At 28.8% G+C, this 24,310-nt stretch overlaps 2 protein-coding genes across 3 annotated transcripts; one reads left to right on the top strand and one right to left on the bottom strand.

Moving 5' to 3' along the window:
• The first annotated feature begins 6,205 nt into the window (after positions 1-6,205).
• Positions 6,206-18,090, top strand: LOC107162142 (uncharacterized). 2 transcript variants are annotated; one of them, XM_089228884.1, is made up of 4 exons: positions 6,206-6,530; positions 13,309-13,373; positions 15,488-15,738; positions 17,751-18,090. In XM_089228884.1, exons 3-4 carry the CDS (start codon positions 15,521-15,523, stop codon positions 17,980-17,982), a joined length of 450 nt encoding a protein of 149 aa, XP_089085010.1. In that variant the 5' UTR covers positions 6,206-6,530; positions 13,309-13,373; positions 15,488-15,520; the 3' UTR covers positions 17,983-18,090. The 2 variants fall into 2 exon arrangements, with proteins under 2 accessions (XP_089085010.1, XP_015364406.2); XM_015508920.2 differs by lacking the exon at positions 13,309-13,373 and having other exon boundaries at positions 6,213-6,530.
• A 178-nt stretch (positions 18,091-18,268) lies between these two features.
• On the bottom strand, positions 18,269-22,172 carry LOC107162143 (mitochondrial import inner membrane translocase subunit TIM14). The gene is made up of 4 exons (XM_015508921.2): positions 21,963-22,172; positions 21,763-21,897; positions 21,589-21,693; positions 18,269-18,461 (listed from the first exon to the last, which is right to left on the bottom strand). The coding sequence occupies exons 1-4, from the start codon at positions 21,963-21,965 to the stop codon at positions 18,357-18,359; spliced, it is 348 nt and encodes a 115-aa protein (XP_015364407.1). The 5' UTR covers positions 21,966-22,172; the 3' UTR covers positions 18,269-18,356.
• Between the last annotated feature and the right edge of the window lie 2,138 nt (positions 22,173-24,310).

Raw genomic sequence — 24,310 nt, 5'->3', positions numbered from 1 at the left:
TTCAGTGATCACTTGGGGATAAATGTCAAAAGTACAAATCTAAATTAAATTAGGAATAAAAACAAAAAATAAAACAATTTGTGAGAGAAACACCATTTTATATAAGGTACTAGTGTACTACTAATATTAAAGTCTTAATAACTAAACAAATAAACAATACATAGTTAATTCAATAGCTTTTAAGTTGTAACTATCAACATTCACTGTAAATATTTTTTTGACTAATGTACCTACTAAAAAATGTTTATTTCTGAAAATTTAACACGAGAATTCTCATTGATTGAACTTACAGCAGCCTAAAAATAGTAAATACCAACAAAATTGGGTGCCTACACACACCAAAGAAAAATGTCAACTTAATACAATGCGTTTAATCAATGACGCCGCGTCGTTGTGATGATCGTACACCTATGGCTACGAAAGTCGATTCGTTAACGGTTATTTACTTATTAATTTTGTTGGTAAATGTCTATCATTACTATGTATAAGTAAGTATACGATTTTGAATAGAAGTATAAAACATAAAATTACAACTAGGCCGGTAAAATAATATAACGCGTACAGCCGTCGACCGCCGTACATAATGTATTTAGGTACGTTTGTACACTACAATCTACAAACACGCGTCTGTAATATTATTATATATTATATAAACATATACATATATATATATATATCGAAGTAATGGCGATTTCGTCGTCGTTTACGGGTCATGACGGAGGTCGTGGGATTAAAAACCGTAAAACAAAATGCAGGTACTACACACAAATGCATATACACATTAAACATATATTTTATATTATATTCGTATGTAATATTGTTATTATAGTTATTCGACCGGAGACGACGTTTATACGAACGCGTAGTATAGGTACACATATGCGTGACCTATAGAATGTATGAGAAAATAAAATCGAGAAGAAGAACACGAAAATCATGCGTATTATTGTGTAATAATAAACGATGCCTAAATGTCTTGTCGCTATATTGCGCCCATGGGCCATAATGAATACCTACATATAAACACCATATTTTAGTACATCATACAAATATTATTATATATTTATATAGTATACTATGGACAACTACGACTATGAACCGTGTGAATGTCATTAATATTGGCACCTTTTACCATTCATTATAAATACTAACTAATATTTTTTTTGGTATTTAATATTGATAATCAGTGCTATTACGCATTTGCTAATATACACTGACAAGCCTACCTAGTACCTATATCGATAATATTTACACTCGGTGTTGTAAATTTTATATCTTATACGTAACTCGTTAATAATTAAAAAAAATATATTTATATAAAATCAACATTTTTATAGTAATAAGTAATAACTAATAACATTTAAAATGATTTCAAAATTCAATTATAGATAAATTATAGCTGCAGACTTGTCTGAATACATCAATACCTAAGAATATTCATGACAAATTGGACACGCAGCGTAATTCTGAAAGTTACCAAAACGCTTAGGTACTGCAATATATATGCTACATTGCTACATGGATAAAATACTGCAATAACATAGTACTTAATCAAATAAAATTGATAAAATATCACTTCTATGCCCTCTTTGATAGATATTATTAAAAAAGTAACATAATCTAAGTTTGAATATTTATCGACAAACTGTCTAATCGTTTTATTTTAACTAAGAAAAAAGAAACGGAAAATTTAAAATTCAAAATAATATCTACTGACTAGTATTAGTAGCTAGTGATTTTTTTGTAACAGTTACTTCATAAACTTAAAACACAACGATATTCTTAAAAATGATATGAAATACGACTATTCACATCAATCGTCACTCGTCAGTCGTGACTTATAAAACGGTACTTAAAAATATTTTCATAGATACATGCCCTATCAATTATCGAATGGAATAAAAAAATTGACTCCGCTGTGTTCTTCACAGTGCACTAATACGAGTCTTTGCACTTGAAATTACACCGTTGTTGTCTGGACGTCAGCAGTAAGTCATCGGATCTATTAAAATAATATCCAATTATATATGGATACGGTTATTAAAATTTAAATATAGCTGGCCCAAACTATTTCCATATCGTTGGTTATGCAAGGCACGATTAACAAATTTAATTATTGTATCAAGACAGTAACAGTAGCTAATATATATATATATATATATATAGCTACTGACTTCCTTACTTGAAAATTATTGACATAAGTAATTATTAATTTATTAATCGAGATTAAAAAAGTAGATATAGACTCTAGATTGCCATACAAATATTAGAGACACCAACTATAAGAATTAGGAATTCTAAATGGAAACCTTTGTAGATTAAACTAGAATAGTATACAATATATTTTTTGTACGTCTAAACCCTAGCTAAAAATAGTTAGCTAAAATGTTGTTTAGTAAGTTGATACTTAGATAGATGTAGGTAGATATTATATTATAATTTATACTAGTTTATAAGCTAATTAATAAAGCTATATAACAATTTATTATTTTGAAAAGTAGAACGAAATCTGGAGAGGATAAACATTTAGTTTTAAATCACCCTTCATCTTTATATTCCTCTAATCTCTGTAGTCTGTATAGTTCTTTTATCTAAACGTTTAAAAATTATATTTAATTAATAAACCATTATTATAGACAATAGACATAATAACCTTGTACTTTCTTATAAGTGAATATAAACAATTTTATAAATATATTATATATTATTTATTTGAATTTTTCCTAAAATTTACTAAAATCATACCAGGCTTTACCTATTGCTTATAAATATCCAAATTTGATTAATTGTTTCGTTCGCAAGACTTTAGACCAGTAATTGCGAGATTTAGATGATTGACATTATAGAATCGTCAATGACTTCCCAAGTTCAAGAGTAAAATAGACCAGATCAATTTTTATTTTTTATTGATTAAAAGTGGGAAATGTGAATTTTGATTGAAAATAAAATGATAATATTAATAATTATATAAATATTATAATATAAGCACGAGTCATACAATTTTACGGAGACATTCCAAAAAATTGAAGAAAAAAAAAACTAGGTATGACCTACCTTTTAGAATATTATTATCCGCACTAGCTGTTGCACGGGTCTAATGGTCATGGCTCTCGTAAGTTTGATGTGCCATGGGAATGTCGAGGTTCGTCTGAACTCATCAGTAGGTACATAATGTAGTTGTAGAAATGTAAAATAGTTTTAAATAAATAACATTAAATTATATAACAAATTAAGAAGGGCGGTGATTAATTAAATGTTAAACTTCTAATATATTATTTAATAAATACAAAACGTAGATATTACCTACACACAAATTAAAAATACAAATGTTATACACATTAACCAAACATTCGTCTAAAAAATAACAATAGGTATACGTTTTTCTTTGTTTTTAATGAAAATAATTTTACCTTTTAAAGTTAAACCGTTGTGTGGTTGTAATAAATTAGTTGTAACTTGTAGGTATATATAAGTAAACGTCTTATTCCCACCATAAAATGATTAAAACTGCAGTTATAATTGGGCCGTCTGAAAATACATAATTAAATGATTTGTTTACATTAAGCCGCTAACATAATATATACTCGGAAACGGTTTTGAGCATTAGCAAAAATAGTCATTGCCCATTGGCTACCAATAATAATATTCTCTATAGTCGCTATAACCCACAGACTTCTATATAATATATATATATATATATTTATATACTGTATTATATAGAAGTCTGTGCTATAACCACATTAGCTGCCAGCGGTATTATCGGACATATTATGTGTAAAATATTTAATAGTCTTTGATTTTCTTGCGTATTGTATAATAATAAATTGTATTATGCAATGTTTTTCTTAAATATTTTAATAACTTTCAAATGGCATCAGTGTATCGCCATTTTTTTTGCTGAACTTTTAGGCTCATTGTATACATATTAGATATTATTATGCTATTTTAAGTTTTAATTTTCATGATTTGTGTTAAATTAGGTATGTACACAAAAAATAACCAAAATTTAAAGTTATATTTTTTTATCAATTATTAATTTTCTTTTAGAATATTTTATACTTAATTTATAGTATATTTTGCACAGTTTATTTAATGATTACCTTGCAGATAATTATATGAATTAATTTAACTTAACAAAAATAATGAGTCAAATGGCATTCTCTGTTTGAACTGCCTTACGTTACTATTTATTAAGACTAAGAGAATGTTAATTAAAGTGATCATCATCGTAATATGCATCTCTTATTTCTTTCTATATAGTTGCTATAATGCTATTGCAATAGAGCAATGAAATAATAAATAATAATTATAATAATAATAAAATAATACGTTATCAGTTAATTATGGACAATTATATTTATATATCAGTCACTAATAAGTAATAAGTATTAAGATTAAATGGTTAAATGTTAATTTTGATACTATATTTTAAACGTTTAAAATGCTTTGTGAATAATATTTTTATGAAAATTATCATTTTGATTATTTAAAATATCAAACGTATAAACCGACCTACTGCCTACTGAGAAGTATAACGTTTGAACTATAACTACTAAAATTATTTAATGCATGATGCGTTCTGTGTATTACAGTTAATTCCAAGTTCCAACCACTCTAAAACAAAGAACCGCTCTAAATATTATTTTCTTAATTTTTTTTTCGAATAAATTAAACAATTCCTCAATCGATTATTATTAGCTGCTTACTTTAAAGTTTAAATTCATCAAAAACGAAAGGCTTATAAATAATACATTTAAAAAAAAAAACAATAAAATTAAAAGTATCTTTTAAATTAAAATTTTTGTTCATTCATTCAAATTTTTAGCTATACGCGATACGCCCAATAGTCTATAAAGATCATAATAATTCTTCATACGTTCGTACACATACGTATAATATATTAATTTATTAGGAACGATGTTTTTATTTGTATCGATAGGATCTATACTATAAACTATACGTATATTTGATTTTTTAGTAACTACAAAATTATTTAGGTTTATTAAACAAAAATATTAATTTGTTAAAATACTTAATCGTTAAATAGTATTTAACTTAATTTCTAATATAATATAGTTTTGATTATTTCATAGCACACTATAGTACGAATTAGTACCTATTGTAACTTTATTTCTATCTCTTGTTTAAGACTACAATAATTTTATTATAGAATACGCCAATAAGAAATTAATTAATTATTTATTTAAAACAAAATAATGATTTTAATTACTTCTAAATGATGAATGAGGGTAAAAATAACGAATAACGAACGCCTGTGTAATTCTTTTATAATAACTAATAAGTAGGTACTCTCATTTTTATGATTATAATTTAATGATAAGTGATCGCAGATACTTGTTACTGTTAGGTTTGTTAACTTAAAAGTCTACATTTACGATTTGAATTAGTGGTCGTTCAAATGATGGTTGGTCATAGGTATGTATTTAAAAAAAAATAAAGTGCAATAAGGATGAGCTATTTGTTAATTTATAACATGTACGTACTCATCATTGAAATTAAAATTACGATATACTAATGAAAGTGTAAGCTGCATCAGGTAAAAATGAATCGTTCATATTTCCGATGAATTCAATCGCGCTGTACTTGTATAACATGCTTAACATATTTATTATGTAGCGTGGTCGCGTGTGCAAACAGCCGGTTGAATGCGACTAAGTCTTAACTTTACGGCTTAGTCATATTACTCATATTATACTTTTCAAGAAAAGAAACAAATAATATATCTCACATATTATATAGGTCATTTGACATATTCCATATTTTTGCGGTAGGTTGGCGGTTGGCGGTTGGCCACGCGTACAGAACACAGTTTTCTACAAGACGTCGAGCGACGGTGACTCGCCGACTCATTATGACCATCGAAATACCCAAAAATATCGTCTAAACTCTGTACCCTTTTGCCCGCGAACCGCGCCATCACCAGTCCATATTATTGTTATGATTTATTATGTTTTAAACCTATGCAAATACCTTGTATCATCGTACCAACACGGTTACTCAACCGGCCTGGGCACTGGCGTATCGACCCGAATTCAAACGGAACACAGCTGTTTAGCAGGCACCCTCATTATATTATTTTCCACGACCATGTGTTTTGGCGGGGCTTACACCGAACTGTCTACCGTCCGTTGTCGTCGTCGTCGTCGTCGTCGTCGCCGTCGCCGTCGCGGTCTGCGCGAAACACGATTTTACGGTCGTTACGATGAGCGCTGCAGTTGTTAGCGCCCGTTCGTCGCGGAAACGTTCGCAACTGACGCCGCACCGCAGGCACTCTGCAACAATAATATTAATAATATCGTTGAAAATAAAAACACCGTTTCAGTTTATTGACGACTCCGTAGCTCGTACTCATTGCCGATCGGGATACCGACGACATATCGTCGTGATCTTTATTCAACAATATTACACTTTTTTACATGTGGCGACACGAGAAAGACTATTATTATACGACTGCGCTGATGCCGCGGCCGTTGTTTTTCCGAGTGCGATGATATGACGACGGATACAACGTGAGTATTTGTGAATTTATATTTTATAAAAATAACGTCATGTGCCTATACCAATAATTCGTTGATAATCGACTATAAATAGGTTGCGATGCAGCCGTATCGATTGTATCTGAAGCACTGTTGTATCAGTCTGTATACTATATCACTATCATGTATATATAATATGGGAGGAGAGCCTGTGAGGGATGTAAAATAGCAGTGGCGCCAAGTGAATTTTTAAGAAATTTTTTCCCATATTTTGTCGTGTTTTCCCAAGAACCACCCCCGTCACTGCCGTCATAGAATATTGCTGCAACTAGACAGTAGCATAGCTAATATCTGCTTTAACAACCATAAGTCCTTTACCTGCGGTGCGCACCAACTAAGAGGTAAACGTGACTCGGGCTTATCTATTTAAAACACAATAATATAATACAAAGTGCTTGAAGAAGCGCCCCCGCCCCCCACTGATAAAATCTTATAATTGATATTGTTGTTTAGTAAACTGGATGGTTCTGAAACTCAGCTAACGCGATTGTTGTAAATTTTAACAATTTAATAGACCTACCACTTTTTTTTCATTGAGAATATATTGAATTCGAATCATTTGAACCCTGATTTCTATATGTTTATTATTGATACGTTTGTGATTCCAATTTTTTTTATGTCAATCTGTAGATCGTCTCGAGTTCGATATCGATTTTACTATTGTTTTGTACTCTTTCCTAATCCCAAATTATAAGCTGTGTTAAACAACTATATTTAGAGAAAGAGCTATAATAAAAATTCATCCGCGTTTGCAAGTCGTGGCTTTACCGCTACATATGCCCCGGAAGATTCCGTACAAATGCGCATACGTCCGGATTCGATTCAATCAAGTTGAAAATAACATTTGGTTTTATGAAATTTGACGTGTCTAATTTTTTTTTATATTATTATAAATTGATATTTCATTCAAATTTATTTAATAAAAATTTAACTTTTTTAACTTCATAAAAATAATAACTAACGATTACAAAATAATTAACTAGAGAATTAGGTATATCTGGGTTGTTAATCAAGACTATAACCTTATTGTTATGTAACTGACGGAAATAAAGTTATATTTAGAAGAAAATGTTTTTAAAAAAGTCATTCTAATTATGAGGAAAAAAATAATTGAAACACACTATTGTTGTGTTGATGCTTGAGGCTAGATAGTATATAGAGTGTCAACAATAAAGTGATAATTGTTACACAAAATCTAGTAACTGACTGTCGATAAGCGATGTTATTGCTAGGTACAAAACAGTATTGTAGTTTTGTTGATCAAATCAAATAACCAAATAATAGTTGGAAATTTTAAACAGTTTATTATTGGTACAAATAAAAATTCAGACATGAATTCTCGATAAACCTAACGAATTCTTTGTAGCTTTTAAAAAATATATTTGTGAATAGAATAAGAATATGGGCATATGGTTCAATCAATCAAATGTTTAAGTGTAGTATTAACAATCATACTAGGTATTCATGCTTAATTAAGAACCTTTAAGTGTAGACTTCATGATCATAGTTTACGATTTTAAATAAATAAGTAAAGTAAATATTATTTTTTTCTTTATTGCTAGCATCACATCTCTTAAAAGTTTTTGCGCCACCGCCACTTCCTTCCACTCATCTCGATTTTGTACTTTTTCTACCCAACTTCGTATCCCTATTAGTTTCTATAAGTCCTGTTTAATTCCATCTATTCACCGCTTCTTTATATGATATTATTATATTATAATAATCGAAAGTAATATTATGTACGTGAAAATTAAATTATAACGAAGATTTATTTTTCAAATGCAAAATAATCAAGGAAATTATGTTTTAAAATAAATAGTATGACATATGAGAAAAATCGCCTAACATATTGGCAAGATCACAAAACAAATGTTGCATTAAAATATTAAATCAAAACTTATATAATCCTTCTGACTTTTGCCCTACTTAAGTTTTACAGTTTTCATTAATTATTGTGTATAATAACTAAACTTATAAATAAAAATGTTATGATGTAGTTACCAATATAGTTATTGAGATAAGTTTATTTATTATATATATCATAATATGCGTGTGTGTGCATATACCTATATAGAATAAACTAGAGCGTGTACGTAACGTGAATAAAAAATTATATATGGTTAAAATAAAGTAAATTCGCATTATTTTATATTACGCATACATCCTATTTTTACATTACTACAATTCATGTCAAAAGTTAACCTAATTTATTTAACTACATTGGTTGGTTAAATAGATAATAATATGTAGGTGGTACACGGTGACAGCAGCATTTATTAAGACATATTATTTGATCATCGAAAAATTTATGATATAGATCAGAGGTTTCAAATTCCAACAAACCTAGATTCAGAATAAAATTTTTTGTATACCTATGAACTAAAGTTCTTTCTTTTTTCACTTTAATCGCTTGTAAGAAAAATTAAGTAAATCGATCAATCCGAGGAGCTTTAATAATATCTAATACGTAATAATATAATCGTGCCGGTATAGCTGCTTTTGAAATCCACGCGGCGCGTGGCGTTCGATTTCAGTATTTGATGTGCATTGACTAAAAAACTAAATATCTAGACAACTAGTTCGTTGAAAAAACTTCTGATAAAAATTTATCATGACTGTATTCTTATATATAACAACGATGGTGGTTTTTTTTTTATAATTTTGGGTATGACTGTATGAGTAAAATCATTACTTATCAGAAAACAAAAAATTTCTCATTTCATCTGTATTGACTTATTTTGTCATTAAGTCTTTTTCATTATTCATACGTAATGAAATAATATTAATGATAACAACACGTTGTTCGTAGAGGATATTATTTTTCCTACAAAATAACAAGATTATCGAAAAACGGCCAAATTTACTTGTACTCCCTTTTACCCTCGCGATAACTGTTTACATTATATTATAATATTATATAGTCTATAATGTTGACTCTGCGGGGCTCACGATGTTCGTCACGGAACATAGGGCGATCGTGTTGGTCGCGTCGTGGTGCGTTTTTTTTTCGGCGCCAATCATTGTTTCGGGTCGTCTGATATTATGAAACCATCAGGACTACGAAATGATAATATATTATACAGCGACATGGCATTATATTATAGACGAATAGGTATCACACTACCACCTTGCTGGCGTCGCTGCAGTGTTTTATAGTCGTATATATAGCTATACGTACACGCAGTATCGTCACTCGTCGCAGTTCATATTATAGCGTACCTACAGATAGCTATACGGTCCCGCGGGCGTTAGTGATTCGTAACACACGAAAAATTCGAGACGTGATACTATTCGTGGCCCGACCGGCAGTCCCGAATATAAAACGTGACCACCGCTCGCAAAGACGACGGCAAGTCGACGTCCGAATAGATCATTTTTTCCCCTCGTCGGCTTCTCGGGCTATTCTTTTCGCCGTATAGAGTCGCCTAGATATATCGTCATCGTCATCGTATATATACACTGTACAGTGTACACGACGTACAACTATATACAACATAATATAATGCATCGATATAATATTATGCGCACGTCTAAATAAATATATAATAATATTATACGTATTATAGCGATGCTCGTCATTTCGTACTCCTTCCTTTGGCCATTAAATAATATTGTGTGGCGGTGTACTGTGCGTTCAGTGGAGACGTCGTTGTCGACAGGCCGTCGCCATGCCGGTGCGTGCCGAACCGTGAAGTCAATGCCATGTCGGTAGTAGTATAGAGCCGTAAAAGACTCGCGCACGAATATAATAACAATAATGTTATATACTTATACATTGTACCTATATACCTTACCTTAGTTCGAAAACGAAAATAAATGACTGAACGAAATAGAGCAATGCGGCGCCGAAATTAGAGCGACGGTTTTCTGTCCGAACACAATGCCTAATTACAATAATAATATACAGGCGGGTTCAAAACACATGGAACGCACTTGTGCACCGCGCACTTTATAACATTATAATTTATAATACACAGAGCGATTGTCTTAAAATTTTTGGTTTCTGAACAGTCGCTATATATGGAATAATTTATGTTTAGACGCACCTAAACCATTTTAAATTTAAGCTAATTTAAAATTAACATTTTTTGTAGTCATGATCCCGTTCTTTTACCTAGAAATCGTCCCCTCCACTGTTCCGAAGCTTAGATTTTTTTAAATAAAGGAATATTAATATATACTTTAACTGAGCCGTAAATCTTATGAAATATAAATAAATGCTAGGTTATCATCGATGATTTTTATTCTAAATGGGTTTAAATCTGGATTTGTTTGTTCCGTTTCATTATCTACTTTAATGTTAGAATATAATTGATATATGTATATATTGTGTAACGACGATTTAAACTATTAAATAATTTATTTAATTCTACCCTGTCCTCGTGAAGAAGTATACATAGGTTATTCGTTCTTAATGAAAATCAAGTGTTAATTTATATTACTTATACAAAGTTATATTAAAAAAATTATTTTTCAGTTTCTTATTGAAACCTTTTATTTTTTTATATTTACTATCTAAATAACATTTCTTTATATAAAAATTGAAGATATTGGAATGGTTAGAATGGTTAGATACTTGGGTATAAAATACAGACAGGTAGTTGTAGTTTAAATTTTAAAGTTCAATTGTACCTACTCATCCACCCTTTCAGTGAATGATAAAACTCACCCTGAATTCACCCTACTCCAACGTTTAACTTTATGAAAATTAATATATTTTCAGTATAAACACTATAACATTCCGCTCGGAAAATAATAATAGAATAATATTACGTTATTTATATGTATATTTAAATATTTTTTATCATTATGTATTCATTATTGGTATATTGTATAGTTAACTTGTAAATTATAATATTAACCAGTTTAAAAAAGAATATCAACTAAAAAATGGCACAGCAGATAATCGCAAATTTGCGATGAAAGAATCGCCCTGTACATGTAAGGCGTTATTATTTAGATTATCGTTGCTCCTATAATATATTATTATCATGGCATTCTAATAAAACAATCATTTCGCGCGTTGCACCTGACCCGTATACATATGTCTGGTTCATACTTCTGAAGCAGGTGAATCGTGTATAATAATGTTAATGATGTATACTGTACCTATATGGCTATATACACTATATTATATTGGCAGCTTGCGTTTCGGTGTCGTTCGATGACGATTTTCCGTTCACGCCGTTTGTGTTTGTAGTGTTCTTATATTTACGTGATCTTCTTAATTTGTCATCGCTGCGTCGCCCAAATGGTGATTAAATTTTAAATATAACACAGAAATGTCCATGATTACAAATCACACCAATCACCAATAGTCATCTCGTAATATTGTGAAAACTACAAATTATTCTTTATTGGGTATTAATTGTCCAATTGTCCATTTTATTGTTAACACTCGCCCTTAGAATGTTTTGTCCGTTTTGAACTGTTATTGTTTTTGCTTTCATACCTATTCGACAAAACATAATTTTTATCATACAATAAGTATAGGTATATTAATTATATAATATATTATTTATCTTACCTATAGTCTATAACATAGTCGTCATTCGTTAAACATCAGCCTATTCAGCCTTACAAAAGACGATTAGTCTTCATGTTTTTTGCGCCAAACTCGGGCAAATGACGGATTCGTGTGATAGGTAAATTTAGCACAGAACTATATATAGTAACTGTACAGTGAATTATTTCAAGACGACTTTCATCATTAAACAACGTAACAACGAGCTTAAAAACATAACGACATATAGGTATACACTATACACCCAGACAATTGCCTCGAATTAGTAATTAATTATTTAAATTATTTTATAGAACATAATATCAAGAATAAACATAATATTATTATGGTTAAATCATTTTTTGTATTCGTGCCATAAAATTCTTCCTCGCCCGAAACATTTCTAACTATACTATTATAAACTATTGTATAATTTTAATGTAATATATGTATACAATAAAGTTGACAAGCAAATTGAGTCGATATATTATTATTTACTTCCAAAATATTGCTGATGCAATACTGCTTTTGCATTTAATATTATATCCAGTATGAATATGTACGATGAAACTTGAATTAAAGATCTAAGTTTGGTTGTGGTTAGATAACCAGTACGCGGTCTACCGAAAATAACATGTATTATAATTGTAACAAAAATATTATGCTTTTCCGACGTTATGATAAGTACCTACGTGTGCATTTTTTGTGGTCTACCGTAAAATATGTATGGGTATATTATACGTTAATACGTTATATTATTATTATATTATAATAAGTACATACAATTTTTAGGTTATGAATCGATACACTATCAGTATCATGTACATTTTTAGTTTATGCCTAGTTATAATATATTTCTATCTATGTAAGTTAAAAATGGATATATGCATCAACAATAACCAATATACCTTATATATTATATTTATTATAGGTAAGTACCTTATAGTTCGAATCTGCATAGTGTATATTAATATTTTTAATTTTAATTTTCACCATAACATTATGATATATAGGTTTTAGGTACTGAGAGCCCCTGCCCGCTGCTCGCTTCTCTCTCAAGCCCCCTGGGTTTTCTTCACTTTGAATCAAGGGACGACCGTTTTGAATTTTTAAATTTAATATTTGTTTAAAATATTTAAAAACAAAATATGTGGAAGATAAAATATAAAACACTATATTCGAATAATAGAGAGTTTTGAGTTTAAAGTATTTTTCATTAATATTAATAATTTTTTATTTATTTTTCAGTTGCCACGAAAATTAATCAATTTAGATATACATAGAAGATATAATTAACAACTTTTTATATAATAGTGAGATATAAAAATATTTATCAGTAATTTTGACAATATTGATATAATTATAATATAATATCTTGTAGAACGCCGCATAATCTATATGTACTCATTTGTGTATAAAGTATAAATATTATAATAATATAATGGGGTAGTAGTGGTAATACACAAAATGACGGAAGATGGCATATTATAATTACTGGCCAAAAATAAATTTTGTACCATGTTTATAAAACAAAAATATAAAATATTGGCTTGATGCCGTATTTACTATTTTGCATAAAACTCGTATGGAGTTAGTACATAGTACACACTACACACCTACCTATCTTTATAAATTTATAATATCGCATAATTTCTTCGTTTATTTATATAACGTGCATTATCGAAGTACTTTATGTATTATGTTTAAACACAATTATTTTGTCTTATTTATCAGTAAATGTATGATGTACTTATTATACAGTATATTTTAATAGAAACCAACAAAAACTGTTTCAAACGGTTAAAAGTTGAAACATAAGGTAATGAATTCAAATTATAATAATTAGTATTTATTTTTGGTTGGGGATGATGGTATAGAGTATATATTATTATAGAGATATGAGATATTATAAGATATATTAATATAGGTATATTATAGGTAATAAATAATAATATAGGTTCGCACTTTGTAAGATAACTTAACCGTCCACTGGTATATTAAGATAATACCTAGTTGGCTAGTTATTATAATTCTAAATGTTCCATACAAACGAAAACATAAAGTGGAGACGACAAAGTACTCAAATTTTGATTCTTTTAAATTCGTTATCGCTGTTATCTGGTTATCAGCTATAATATTTACAATATATACAGGCTACAGCCATGATGACAAATAACATTGATGGCACACACAGTTATAATAACTTTGTCCAATCGTCTCACACTCACACATCATAAATTTACTTATAAATAGAACGTTAATAATTTGAATTAATATTTCTGGGATTAGAAGGGGTTTAGATCGGTCCAAATCTTCTAGTTACGCCGATGTACCTAATTTAACTTATGGAATATTTAGTTTATGTAAATTTAAAATTGTACATGCCATAGAAATTAGATATACTTTAAAAGTAAGATTTTTTTCTTGTATGGGCTTATTTTTAGTGAAAATTTATCATTTTAAAATCAAAGAGGCTCTTAACTTAACATGGAAATTATTTGATTTTCACATAATAAACAATTAAGTTTTATTCTTTTATCGATTAAAATTAGATAATAATACTAGAATTTCATAATATTTACAAACATATTAAATAAAATATGAAATTACTGATATTAAATAATATATTGGTATAAATTATGTCTGCAATAGCTACAATAATAATACCATACTATCAATACAATTTAATTAGATTATTAACTACCTTTATAATTTATGACATTCTATAAAACGTATTAAATGGTTCTTTCTACTTCTTCAGTCGTATTTATAAATAATGCGTTGATAAAAATTATGAGTAATAAATTACCAATTAATTAGATAACAACTCTAAGGTACCTATGAATTATGTAGTACGTGTATGCTATCGTACTAAAGAAAAAAATAACGAAATCGATAGTCCTATACCTGTGACGTAGTGAGTTGTGACGGTATTTTAACATTTAGCCCATTTAGGTACCATATTAACCAAACACAACTTATACTAGTTAGTAATTACAACATGATGATTTTTATTTTTGAAATTAGAAGGCCGCATTAAGTGCATTAATAATATTATTATGATGTAACTAAAAAAACAAAATAATATTATCTTAGTTTTTACGTGAGATTTCTTCGGACTACTCGTCGGATCATAGAGTTATTGATGTTTTATATATTTTTTTACTAATGAAAAAATATTTCCAAATTTTATTATCGCCTGTCAGTAATCAGTAAATATATTGTATAATGTTCGTTTTCAATTAATACTCGACCTCGACCGTTTGATCATTGGCATACATTTTTAAATTTTAATAATTTAAATGTAGCTAGAACTGTTAATGATGCGTTCGAATTTCAAATCTATAAAAAACCAATTTGTATTTTAACTAAGTACCAACTAGTTTTTGTATGCTTCTAAAAATAATATGTAATTTCTTATTTACAGGTAATTGTCTAATGTCTTAAAAACTGGGTCATTATGAGTTGCGTCCCTTGTGTAGATCCCTGTAGTGCCGTGTCCAAAGACGACTTGGACAGATGGACAAACAGTCTGAAACACGTTTTGGCCAATCAGACGGCCATACAAATGTTCAAAGCCTATTTGCAAGCATGCCAATTGGACTCTGTGGACATTTTAGAGCTGTGGAAGATGTGCGACGGGCTGTTGCGCTATGTGCACCACAAAAAGATTGAAAAGTAAGCATGTCTGCACGTATCCATTCGATTTTTTGTCAATCACCTATATGCCCTACTAAACCTATAAAAATGCCTTAACAAGTAAAAAAAATTCCGTTCAAATTTTATATTAGTCGATCTAAATACTTTAACAAAACTCATAAAACTACAGTTTTTAAAGTACAAACTTACGTGGTTTTGAATTCAAAAAATTGGTTTTAAATTTTTAATCTATAAAGAATAATTCAAAAATTTGTCATGCTAGACATATAAGTAAAATTCAATTATTTGACTGATGAAAAATATTTTTGTTATATTTATTTGATTTGTACAACCTGTAAGAAAAATAATTACATTAAGCACAATGGTGGGATACATAATAACTCATTGTTGGCTTGATTGAAGAATTCAATAATAGCACTTCATGGTGGGGTTAGTAGTGGTTAGTGGACTAGTAAACTATAGTCGAATAGTGAAAAATATAAAAATGACAAACAATTAAACCTTAATTTTTCCCTTAATTGTTAAAAAAAAAGTAATTAAAAGTCACAAAATTTACGTTTTTATAATAATAAAAAAATTACAAGCTGTACAGAAAAATTACATTAAACAATATGATATTTACAACTTTACAAGAATAAAATAACATGTTGTGTTGAAAAAGTAACACAAATTACCTATTTAACGAAGATTCACAAAATTCAAAATAAAAATTAGTTTTATAGATTTTTACGTTGTTGAAACGCATTTTAAGCTAAGAAATTATATGGCCTATAACTTCCAAAAAAATAGACAAGTCATCAAAATCAGGCCATTATAATTTATTTATTATCAATGATGTCTAAGGTTTAAACATAACTAACAACTATAGGTAGTTATTTCCGATTAATTATTGATTCCATGCACACATTTTCGAGAATATTGCCTATATCAAACCCCTTAAAATTGGTTTATAGTTTGTAATGTTTGTATTATAATAGTAAAGTAATGTACTATACCTAATGGCTAATATAGTATTATAATGTTTAATCTATAAAGCTGCGTTTATCATTTAGCTGTTCCTCTATCTAATGCTGCAGAGAAAATGTATGCAACTCACACGTTACCAAAAGGAGGCTTTAAACATGCAATTTCAATACATTAAAAAAAAAAAAGTGAAATCTAACAAATAATATGTATTTATTTAAAAAGAATTCTTAAGAAAACAATGCAAATGTGTTGTACACTCATTTGCATTGATTTTTTATTGTAACATAAATATTAAAAGACCATCATTAAATTTTAATTACAAAATCCAATTTGTTATCAAAAGTGTAAGTTATTAACACTTATTCGACAGTGCGACACCCACTTAGTCTGTATTGATAATATAAATAACATTAATCATCTCACAGTCAAACTTAAATATTTAATTTTCAACACACCTGCTCTTAACACCAGATTATCATTTCATAGGAATAGGCATTACTTGTCACCAGCACTCTTTACCTAATCTAAAACGCTGATATTCATGATCGAAAATGCACTGTACTTCTTTGGTATATTTCATCGTTTAAGTTAGGTAGTCTAATATGTGATTCATTTATGGGAAAAAAATAAATACTACTTATAATTTTTTAAATTATAATATTTTAAACATATATTAGTACCGAAATTAGTATGTTTTTAATTTAGGTTTAGATAATAAATTGTTAACAATTTATTATTTTTATTGACTTTTATTTGAAAGTTTGGTAACGGTATGTGAATAATATCATGGAGTACATCCCGTGGCGGGGTGATAAGTTGTTCTTGTTTTATACGACGCGATAACAAACAAATATGTAGTCCATACCGCACTCATTTTAAATTTGCGCATTTATTTAAAAACATTTATGGATTAAATGAACACAAATACCTTTAAGTCTTAAAGCAACCACAGTTTTTTCACGACGGCACTGAATTAAGCATTTACGGAAATAGTGGATGGATCGCGGGTATTGATAAGTTATATAATTTGTACATTTGTAACATTTTCGTTTGGTATATTTCAGTGAAACGTCAAGAATTAAAAACGACTACATCGCCATAGTAGAGTGCGCCGGCGAAGTGGAGGGGCTGACGGAACACCAGTTGCGTAGGTTAGAGGAGACCAAGAGCAGTGGCCCTAAGAAGATTTTAGCCCGCGTTGAGAAACTTCGTCAGACAGCCTACGAACTGATGCAGCACGACTACGGATTGTTTAGGAAAAAGTTGTTAAAAGACCACAAAATCGCGAAAAAATAAAGTTTTTGGTTTAAAATATGTATCGAAATATTTTCACGTATGTTTAAGTATATTTTTCATGTTATATAATTTATTTGAAGTACAAAATACATGTTAATTTAATTTAGATATCATGTTGCGAAGAATCATTGAATTTCAGATTTTCAGCAGATCGTGATAAATTTAGGATAGAAAAGAAGGAAAAATATTATTTTTAAAATAATGATGATAACACAAGACCTTAATATATTTAGGTATATGGACATGAAAATGGAATATCCACCTCACAAAAAATTACTGATTAAAATGATATTTATATATAGGCATCTATATTTTTTTGTACATTCACATATTTACACTACGATTCCAAGAGCGTTCTTAAATACCCCTTCTGTTTATTTTTTATCCAAAAGATCTTTGGCTTCGTTTATTTTTGCTGCAATGTACGGTGAACCTCCCTTATCCGGATGATTGATCAACATGATTCGTTTGTGTGCTTCCTGTCCAAAAAATCAAAATTACATATTGTTATTTATTAATACACAGCTCTAACTAATAACATATTATTATAAAACTTATTATATATTCCCACGCATATGACAAGCAGAAAATTGTATAGCGGAAACAAGCTTACGTGTTTCAAAAATAAAACTTGGAATCGAGTACCACGCAATAAAAAACATAAAATATGTATTTGGCGCCGAAATTCTAATAATGTACAACAAAATATGTCATAACCATTACAATATTTTGATCAGTCTCCCAATCATATATAATAAATTGTTGTTTGAAATTCGTAAAATTGAACAATATATTATGTAAACTTTTTTTATAATTAATTGTATCGTTAAAGATAAATTATTTAAAGCACTTAGGTATGCTAGGAAGTTTTTTTCCGTCATATTTGTCACGAATTACGCATTAAAATTAATTTTTGTTTCATAATTATTGTAACTCTATAAGAAGTTGAATCCACATTTCATAAAATAATGATTTATTTCGTGTAATTACTAGGTAGGTATAATTGATTAAAAACAGAATCAATTTATTTAAGGCGCACGCACAGTGCCAATATAATTTTATATATTTTATCCACAATAATACACAACTGAAATAATGACCCTGCTCTCTTTAATTAATTAATCTCTTTAAATAGCAACCAAATTTTATTATTGTTTTTTTAACTTAGAAAAGATAAATTTCTACAGGTCAGATTGAACTCAGTTTTTTCAATATTTAAATTTTAAACAGAATTAAATGTCTTTAAAAATAAAATGATTTTGAGCTTTTTATAAATTATTTTATACCATCATTTGAAATTTAATTGAATAATCAGATCTTAATAAGAAGTTTTCTTTAACATAAAAAATATTTTTCAAAATCCAAAAATTACAAGGCCTGAGATTTTTTCTGTGAAAATAAAGTTTATTCTTATAATATAATACATACACCATATCAACCCCATCCCTTGCTCTTTAATAGGTATTAGACCGCAGATTAGTGGAAAGGTATTTAATTATTAAGTTACAACTAAAATGTAAAATATAATTAAATTTTTTTATAGAATTGAGGTAAGTTTTAAAAATTGATACCATGTCCCTTAAAATTTATCACATACTGTAACTATAGATATAGCGATTTATACTGAAGTTGACTAAACTAAATTTGCTCAGTGGAAGCTGAAAACAATTGGCATATTTTATGTGTGAACTTTGAAGAATACTTACTAAACGACAATATAATAAAAACATATTAAATAAAGTTAAATTTTTCTCTCAGAATATAATATGGTGGTATTTAATAAAATACCACTTGTATGTAAATTGTTGCATTTATTTTTAGACATAAAACCACAGAATTATAATATCCTGTGATGAAACAACTAAACAATTTAGCATAAAGACACAGATTTTCAATAAATTTTAATTATTTAATGGTGGGTTCATACGCTCAGTTATATTTATAAGTCAGCAGCTCGCATAATTATTTGGTAGTATGGACAAAGGCTTGAAATAAAGATTCAAACCGTGTAAATAACATATGCTAGTTTGAAAAACAAAACTGCAGTAACTAAAAACAGTCTTGTGCTACAAGAACAGATGAGTACATATTATTCATACTGAATAAGTAGAAGCTGAATTAATCGATATTAGCTCCAATCAGATTTGTACAGATGAGTTTTCAGAGTAAACTAAGAACAAAAACTAGAGTATTTATATGTAATGTTTTATATTTAACTTCTTTTATATTTTAATAAGAAGTTATTTTAGAAAAAAGTGTTTTATTTAATTTATTTGTTATAAATTAAATTTACCATTAATTTATCATTAATCCAGTTCAAAATTGTTACCTTCAAATATTATCGAAATCATGAACGTTCTTCATTTACAAAATTATGTATTTTTATTGTCTACAATAACAATAGAATAAAGATTATAGGCACATTAAATTACTTCAAAAACATTGTTTTACCATGACTTGCATAAAAAAAAATTTAATTGTCTAGATTAATACAATTAAATAAATTGATATTGATTTTTGAGGCATGAAATCAATCGTTAAAATCATTGGGATCAACTCACACTTTTCTATGAATGGCCAGCAATGTCAACCTATTGACAAGCTCATAAAATGTTTTGTTAAATTAGGAAATAATAAGTTACATAACTACATAAGTAAATGTAATGTTTGGTATTTTAAATGGTGTCTCAAGAATCAACGTAGGCATTGATACGGTACATAATATTTAAAATAATTGGTAAATATTTGAAAACATTTAACGAATACATAAACATAAGGCATCTATACTTGTTTTAGAAGATTTATGAGTGTTTCAGTTTAGCTGCCAAATTTTTATTTTAGGAATATTGGTCTGAATGTTGGAGTGAAGGTAAAATTCAACAAATTTTCAAATGGTTGATATTAAATAGTTACTATTTATCAACTATCACAAAATTCATAATATTGTACAATACCAAAAGCATAAATTATTTGAGACTAGAAAAAAGGTCCATCACAACTACCACTCCCTCACCATCTGAAAACACTAATAACACTTAAGTATATATTTCTGTGAAATTTAGTGACTCAATGGCAGCGCAAATAGGTTAAGTGATACACTATACTAAAACATGTATAACTATAGTGTTCCTATTACCTATAATAACTTAAAATAATATAAAATTGTTTTTATCTGATCCTATTATGTAATGTAATAATAAAATAATATTTTACATTGTTAATAGCATACCTTTTAGATAAGTATTTTTTTTAACTAATTAAAAAATATAGACATCCGAATGACAAAAAAATAAATAGCTACCTATAGTAATTCAGAATACCGATTTATCCAAAAAATAAATAAATAAAATATAGTAGTATTTAAATGTTTCATAATAGCAAGGCTGCTTATGTTTCAAATACTTATCGTACTTATATGGAAATCTATTATTTATATTAATTATGTAAGTAAGTAAAATAATCATAAGACATAGGTAGCATGAAAGCGGAAAATAATTTTATAACCTAGTAAGGATCTATAGATTTGTATAAGTATAAAATAAATATGTTAAGTTAAATACTCATGGCAGTAAAGATTTTATAGAACTATAATATAATTTAGCTAACCTTGATTTTATTTTTCGGAGCATTATTTGATACGTCAAGTATGAGCGTGGCTTCACGTTTGGACATGGTAGGTTCAAATCCACCTTTATGAAATTTACTACTTGACTAAAAGCAAAATGAAAAAAAAATTGTTTGTAACAACATCGATAAGGTCATAATGTCATGTTATATTACCAAAATTCCCGATTCGGATGTCATTGTTTTGAGAACTTCGCTCATCTGTTGAGCAACCTGTGGCGCAACTCTTAAGATTTGTCGACCAGCAAAACCAGCTACAGCCAGACCCAACCCAACGACAACAACACTGGCCTGTAAATGAAATGCACGTAAAATTAAACAGTACATTTCTAAATAAAACAAAAGTAAACATTTACCATCTGTCAATTTATTGCACAAAACGTGAAATATTGAAATAAATAGTAATATGTTGTTTTTTCTTCCTCAAATGTTCTAATGAATAAACAGTAAACACTAGTCAGAAACTGAGTTTGACGATTAGGATAAGTAAGGTCTAATAATTGTCATTCGCAGTTTCGCCTGAATGAGCGACAAGACTACAATTAAATTACTACAACTATTACTATATAGTCGAGTATAGAGTATCTAGAGATAGCTCTTATCAGTATCATACTATCACAGCCCATTGAACTATATATGATAACATATAGTTATCATATAGTTCAATGTCACAGCCACGGACTAAGATATAATGGACTGGCATCGAATTGGCTGGGGGAGTAGGAGGGACCGAGTATCAAATGTTATGTTCTCTTCACCTCTCCACCATCATACAAAAGTCCGAATGATTAGAACGCCATCTAGTGGTAATATTCTACAAATAGGCCGCGAGCAGCCAGCAGCGTAAAATTGGTTATTCTTTTGATGCACTGTTTTAGTGCTTTTAGCTTTAGCCTGTTAGTACTTTGTAGTTCCATTTTCCATTGTATTGTAAATATTTGTAATTTTAAATTTATAATTATTTTGAGATTAATTTTATCAATATAATGGGCGTGTAGATAGCGCTAAAATCATTCGAACTCAAATTCCCCCCACACTCCCGCGTCACGATACTTTTCGGCTCACAGATATTGTACTCGATGCCAGTCCATTATATCATTTATATCTTAGTCCGTAATCACAGCAGACTGCTAATAATGGCTTATCACAAACCCATAATAACTTATATTTAAATTATTTTTTATTTTTTTATTTTATCATTTTAATATTTTGTACCTACTTCATAATATAATTGAAAATGGAAAATATTTTGGATGAGTGTGCCATATCTTCAAGTGAGGAATCACAAATTTTTTCAGTTTAATTTAGTTCACTCCAGGGCAAGGATTAAAACAATTTGATTCAAAACACCTTAATAATATTTCAATAAAATTAACTATAGTTTAATTATTGAAAATTAAAAAAAAATACCTAGTTTTTAATAAATAAAAAAAACTTAGTTTATTTCTTGATTTTTAAACATGAAAAAAAAACGAGAAGGAAAGCCCCAAAGCCCATTGACAAATAGATTTCAAGAAGAAAAAAAAATTTTATAGTAGGAATACACACCGAAGACTGCAGTCTTTAATCAACAGATTATAAAACCGAAATACACATTGTGTATTATACACAATTTGCAATATTTAATTAAATTATGAACGATTAAAATAAGGCATCTGCTTATTAAAGTTATAAAAATGTATACGAAAAAATCAAGGGTTAAATTAATGAAAAAAAAATAACCGTGTGTGTCAGAGTTTGTACCTGACGCTCAAATATTGTGTTAACATCTGTTACGCTTTTTTTTTGGTCGGTTCAGGATTTTTGTGGGTTAATAATTTTTTTCAACAAAATTTAAAATTATAATATGTGTAAATTTATTTTTATTTATGTTTCAGGTAATAATGATGATAAAGATTCAGGTGATATATCTAATTGAGGTTCTGATAAATTTACCAAGCATGCAATAAGGGATTCGTGATAGCTGAAATAAGATACGTAAACTTGTGTTTTCAATGTATACAATCCCCGTTGGAAAACAGCATCAATGGTTGTCCCATGCTGTGTTGTGTGTTCAGTGTTAAGTTCTGTTTGAGTTCATCTGTAGTCCGAATTCGTTTTTTAAGAATTTAATCAGTGGCTGTGCTTTAGGATCGTTAAATTTTTTGTTGAAATCTCCACTCATAATCATTGGTAAATTAACATAGTTCTCCTCAAGAAGTGCTAAACGAGCTGCAGTAAATGGAAGAATTATGAAATGTATAAACTTCATGATGGCTTAGATTCGTTGATTTGGTGAGATGTAGACCACTACCGCAAGTACTTTCTGTCCATTCTTCAATTTAAGTTCAGTTGTGCATATGTCACCAATGGCTTCTATCGATACGCCCATGGCACTTGCTTGACGACTGTTGATGGTTATGTGTGGTGTGATTGTAATGTTGTTGTTATGGTTTTTATAAATTGCAACTCCACCATGAGAACGATTGATACGTTTGAACTGGATGCAGTAGTCGAAATTTATTACATCATTTTTGGGATTTCTTTATATTCTTTATTTTAGGCCTTGACTTTTTTTTGCACGTTGACGCTCCCGATATGATTTTACCCTTTCTAAGTTGGTTTTTGCCATTATTTGTTATTTATCGGTTAGAGAAGATTTAAATCGCGCAAGTCAGCCCGTGATGGGTCTTGCTACGACAAAGACGTGTAGAATACTGAATGC

The sequence above is a fragment of the Diuraphis noxia genome, unplaced genomic scaffold (genome assembly GCF_037042655.1).
Source record: "Diuraphis noxia isolate RWA-SAM2 unplaced genomic scaffold, SU_Dnox_SAM2 contig0005, whole genome shotgun sequence".
Lineage (NCBI taxonomy): Eukaryota > Metazoa > Arthropoda > Insecta > Hemiptera > Aphididae > Diuraphis > Diuraphis noxia.
The sequence above is the reverse complement of the archived record's forward strand: the minus strand, read 5'-3'. Positions and strand labels throughout refer to the sequence as shown.

Coding starts and splice junctions, on each gene's coding strand:
- LOC107162142 (XM_089228884.1), top strand. CDS start 15,521: ATGAGTTGCGTCCCTTGTGTAGATCCCTGTAGTGCCGTGTCCAAAGAC. Junction 15,739..17,750: donor CACCACAAAAAGATTGAAAA/GTAAGCATGTCT, acceptor GGTATATTTCAG/TGAAACGTCAAGAATTAAAA.
- LOC107162143 (XM_015508921.2), bottom strand. Junction 21,694..21,762: donor CATCCGAATCGGGAATTTTG/GTAATATAACAT, acceptor TTTTGCTTTTAG/TCAAGTAGTAAATTTCATAA. Junction 18,462..21,588: donor CTCCGAAAAATAAAATCAAG/GTTAGCTAAATT, acceptor TTTTTTGGACAG/GAAGCACACAAACGAATCAT.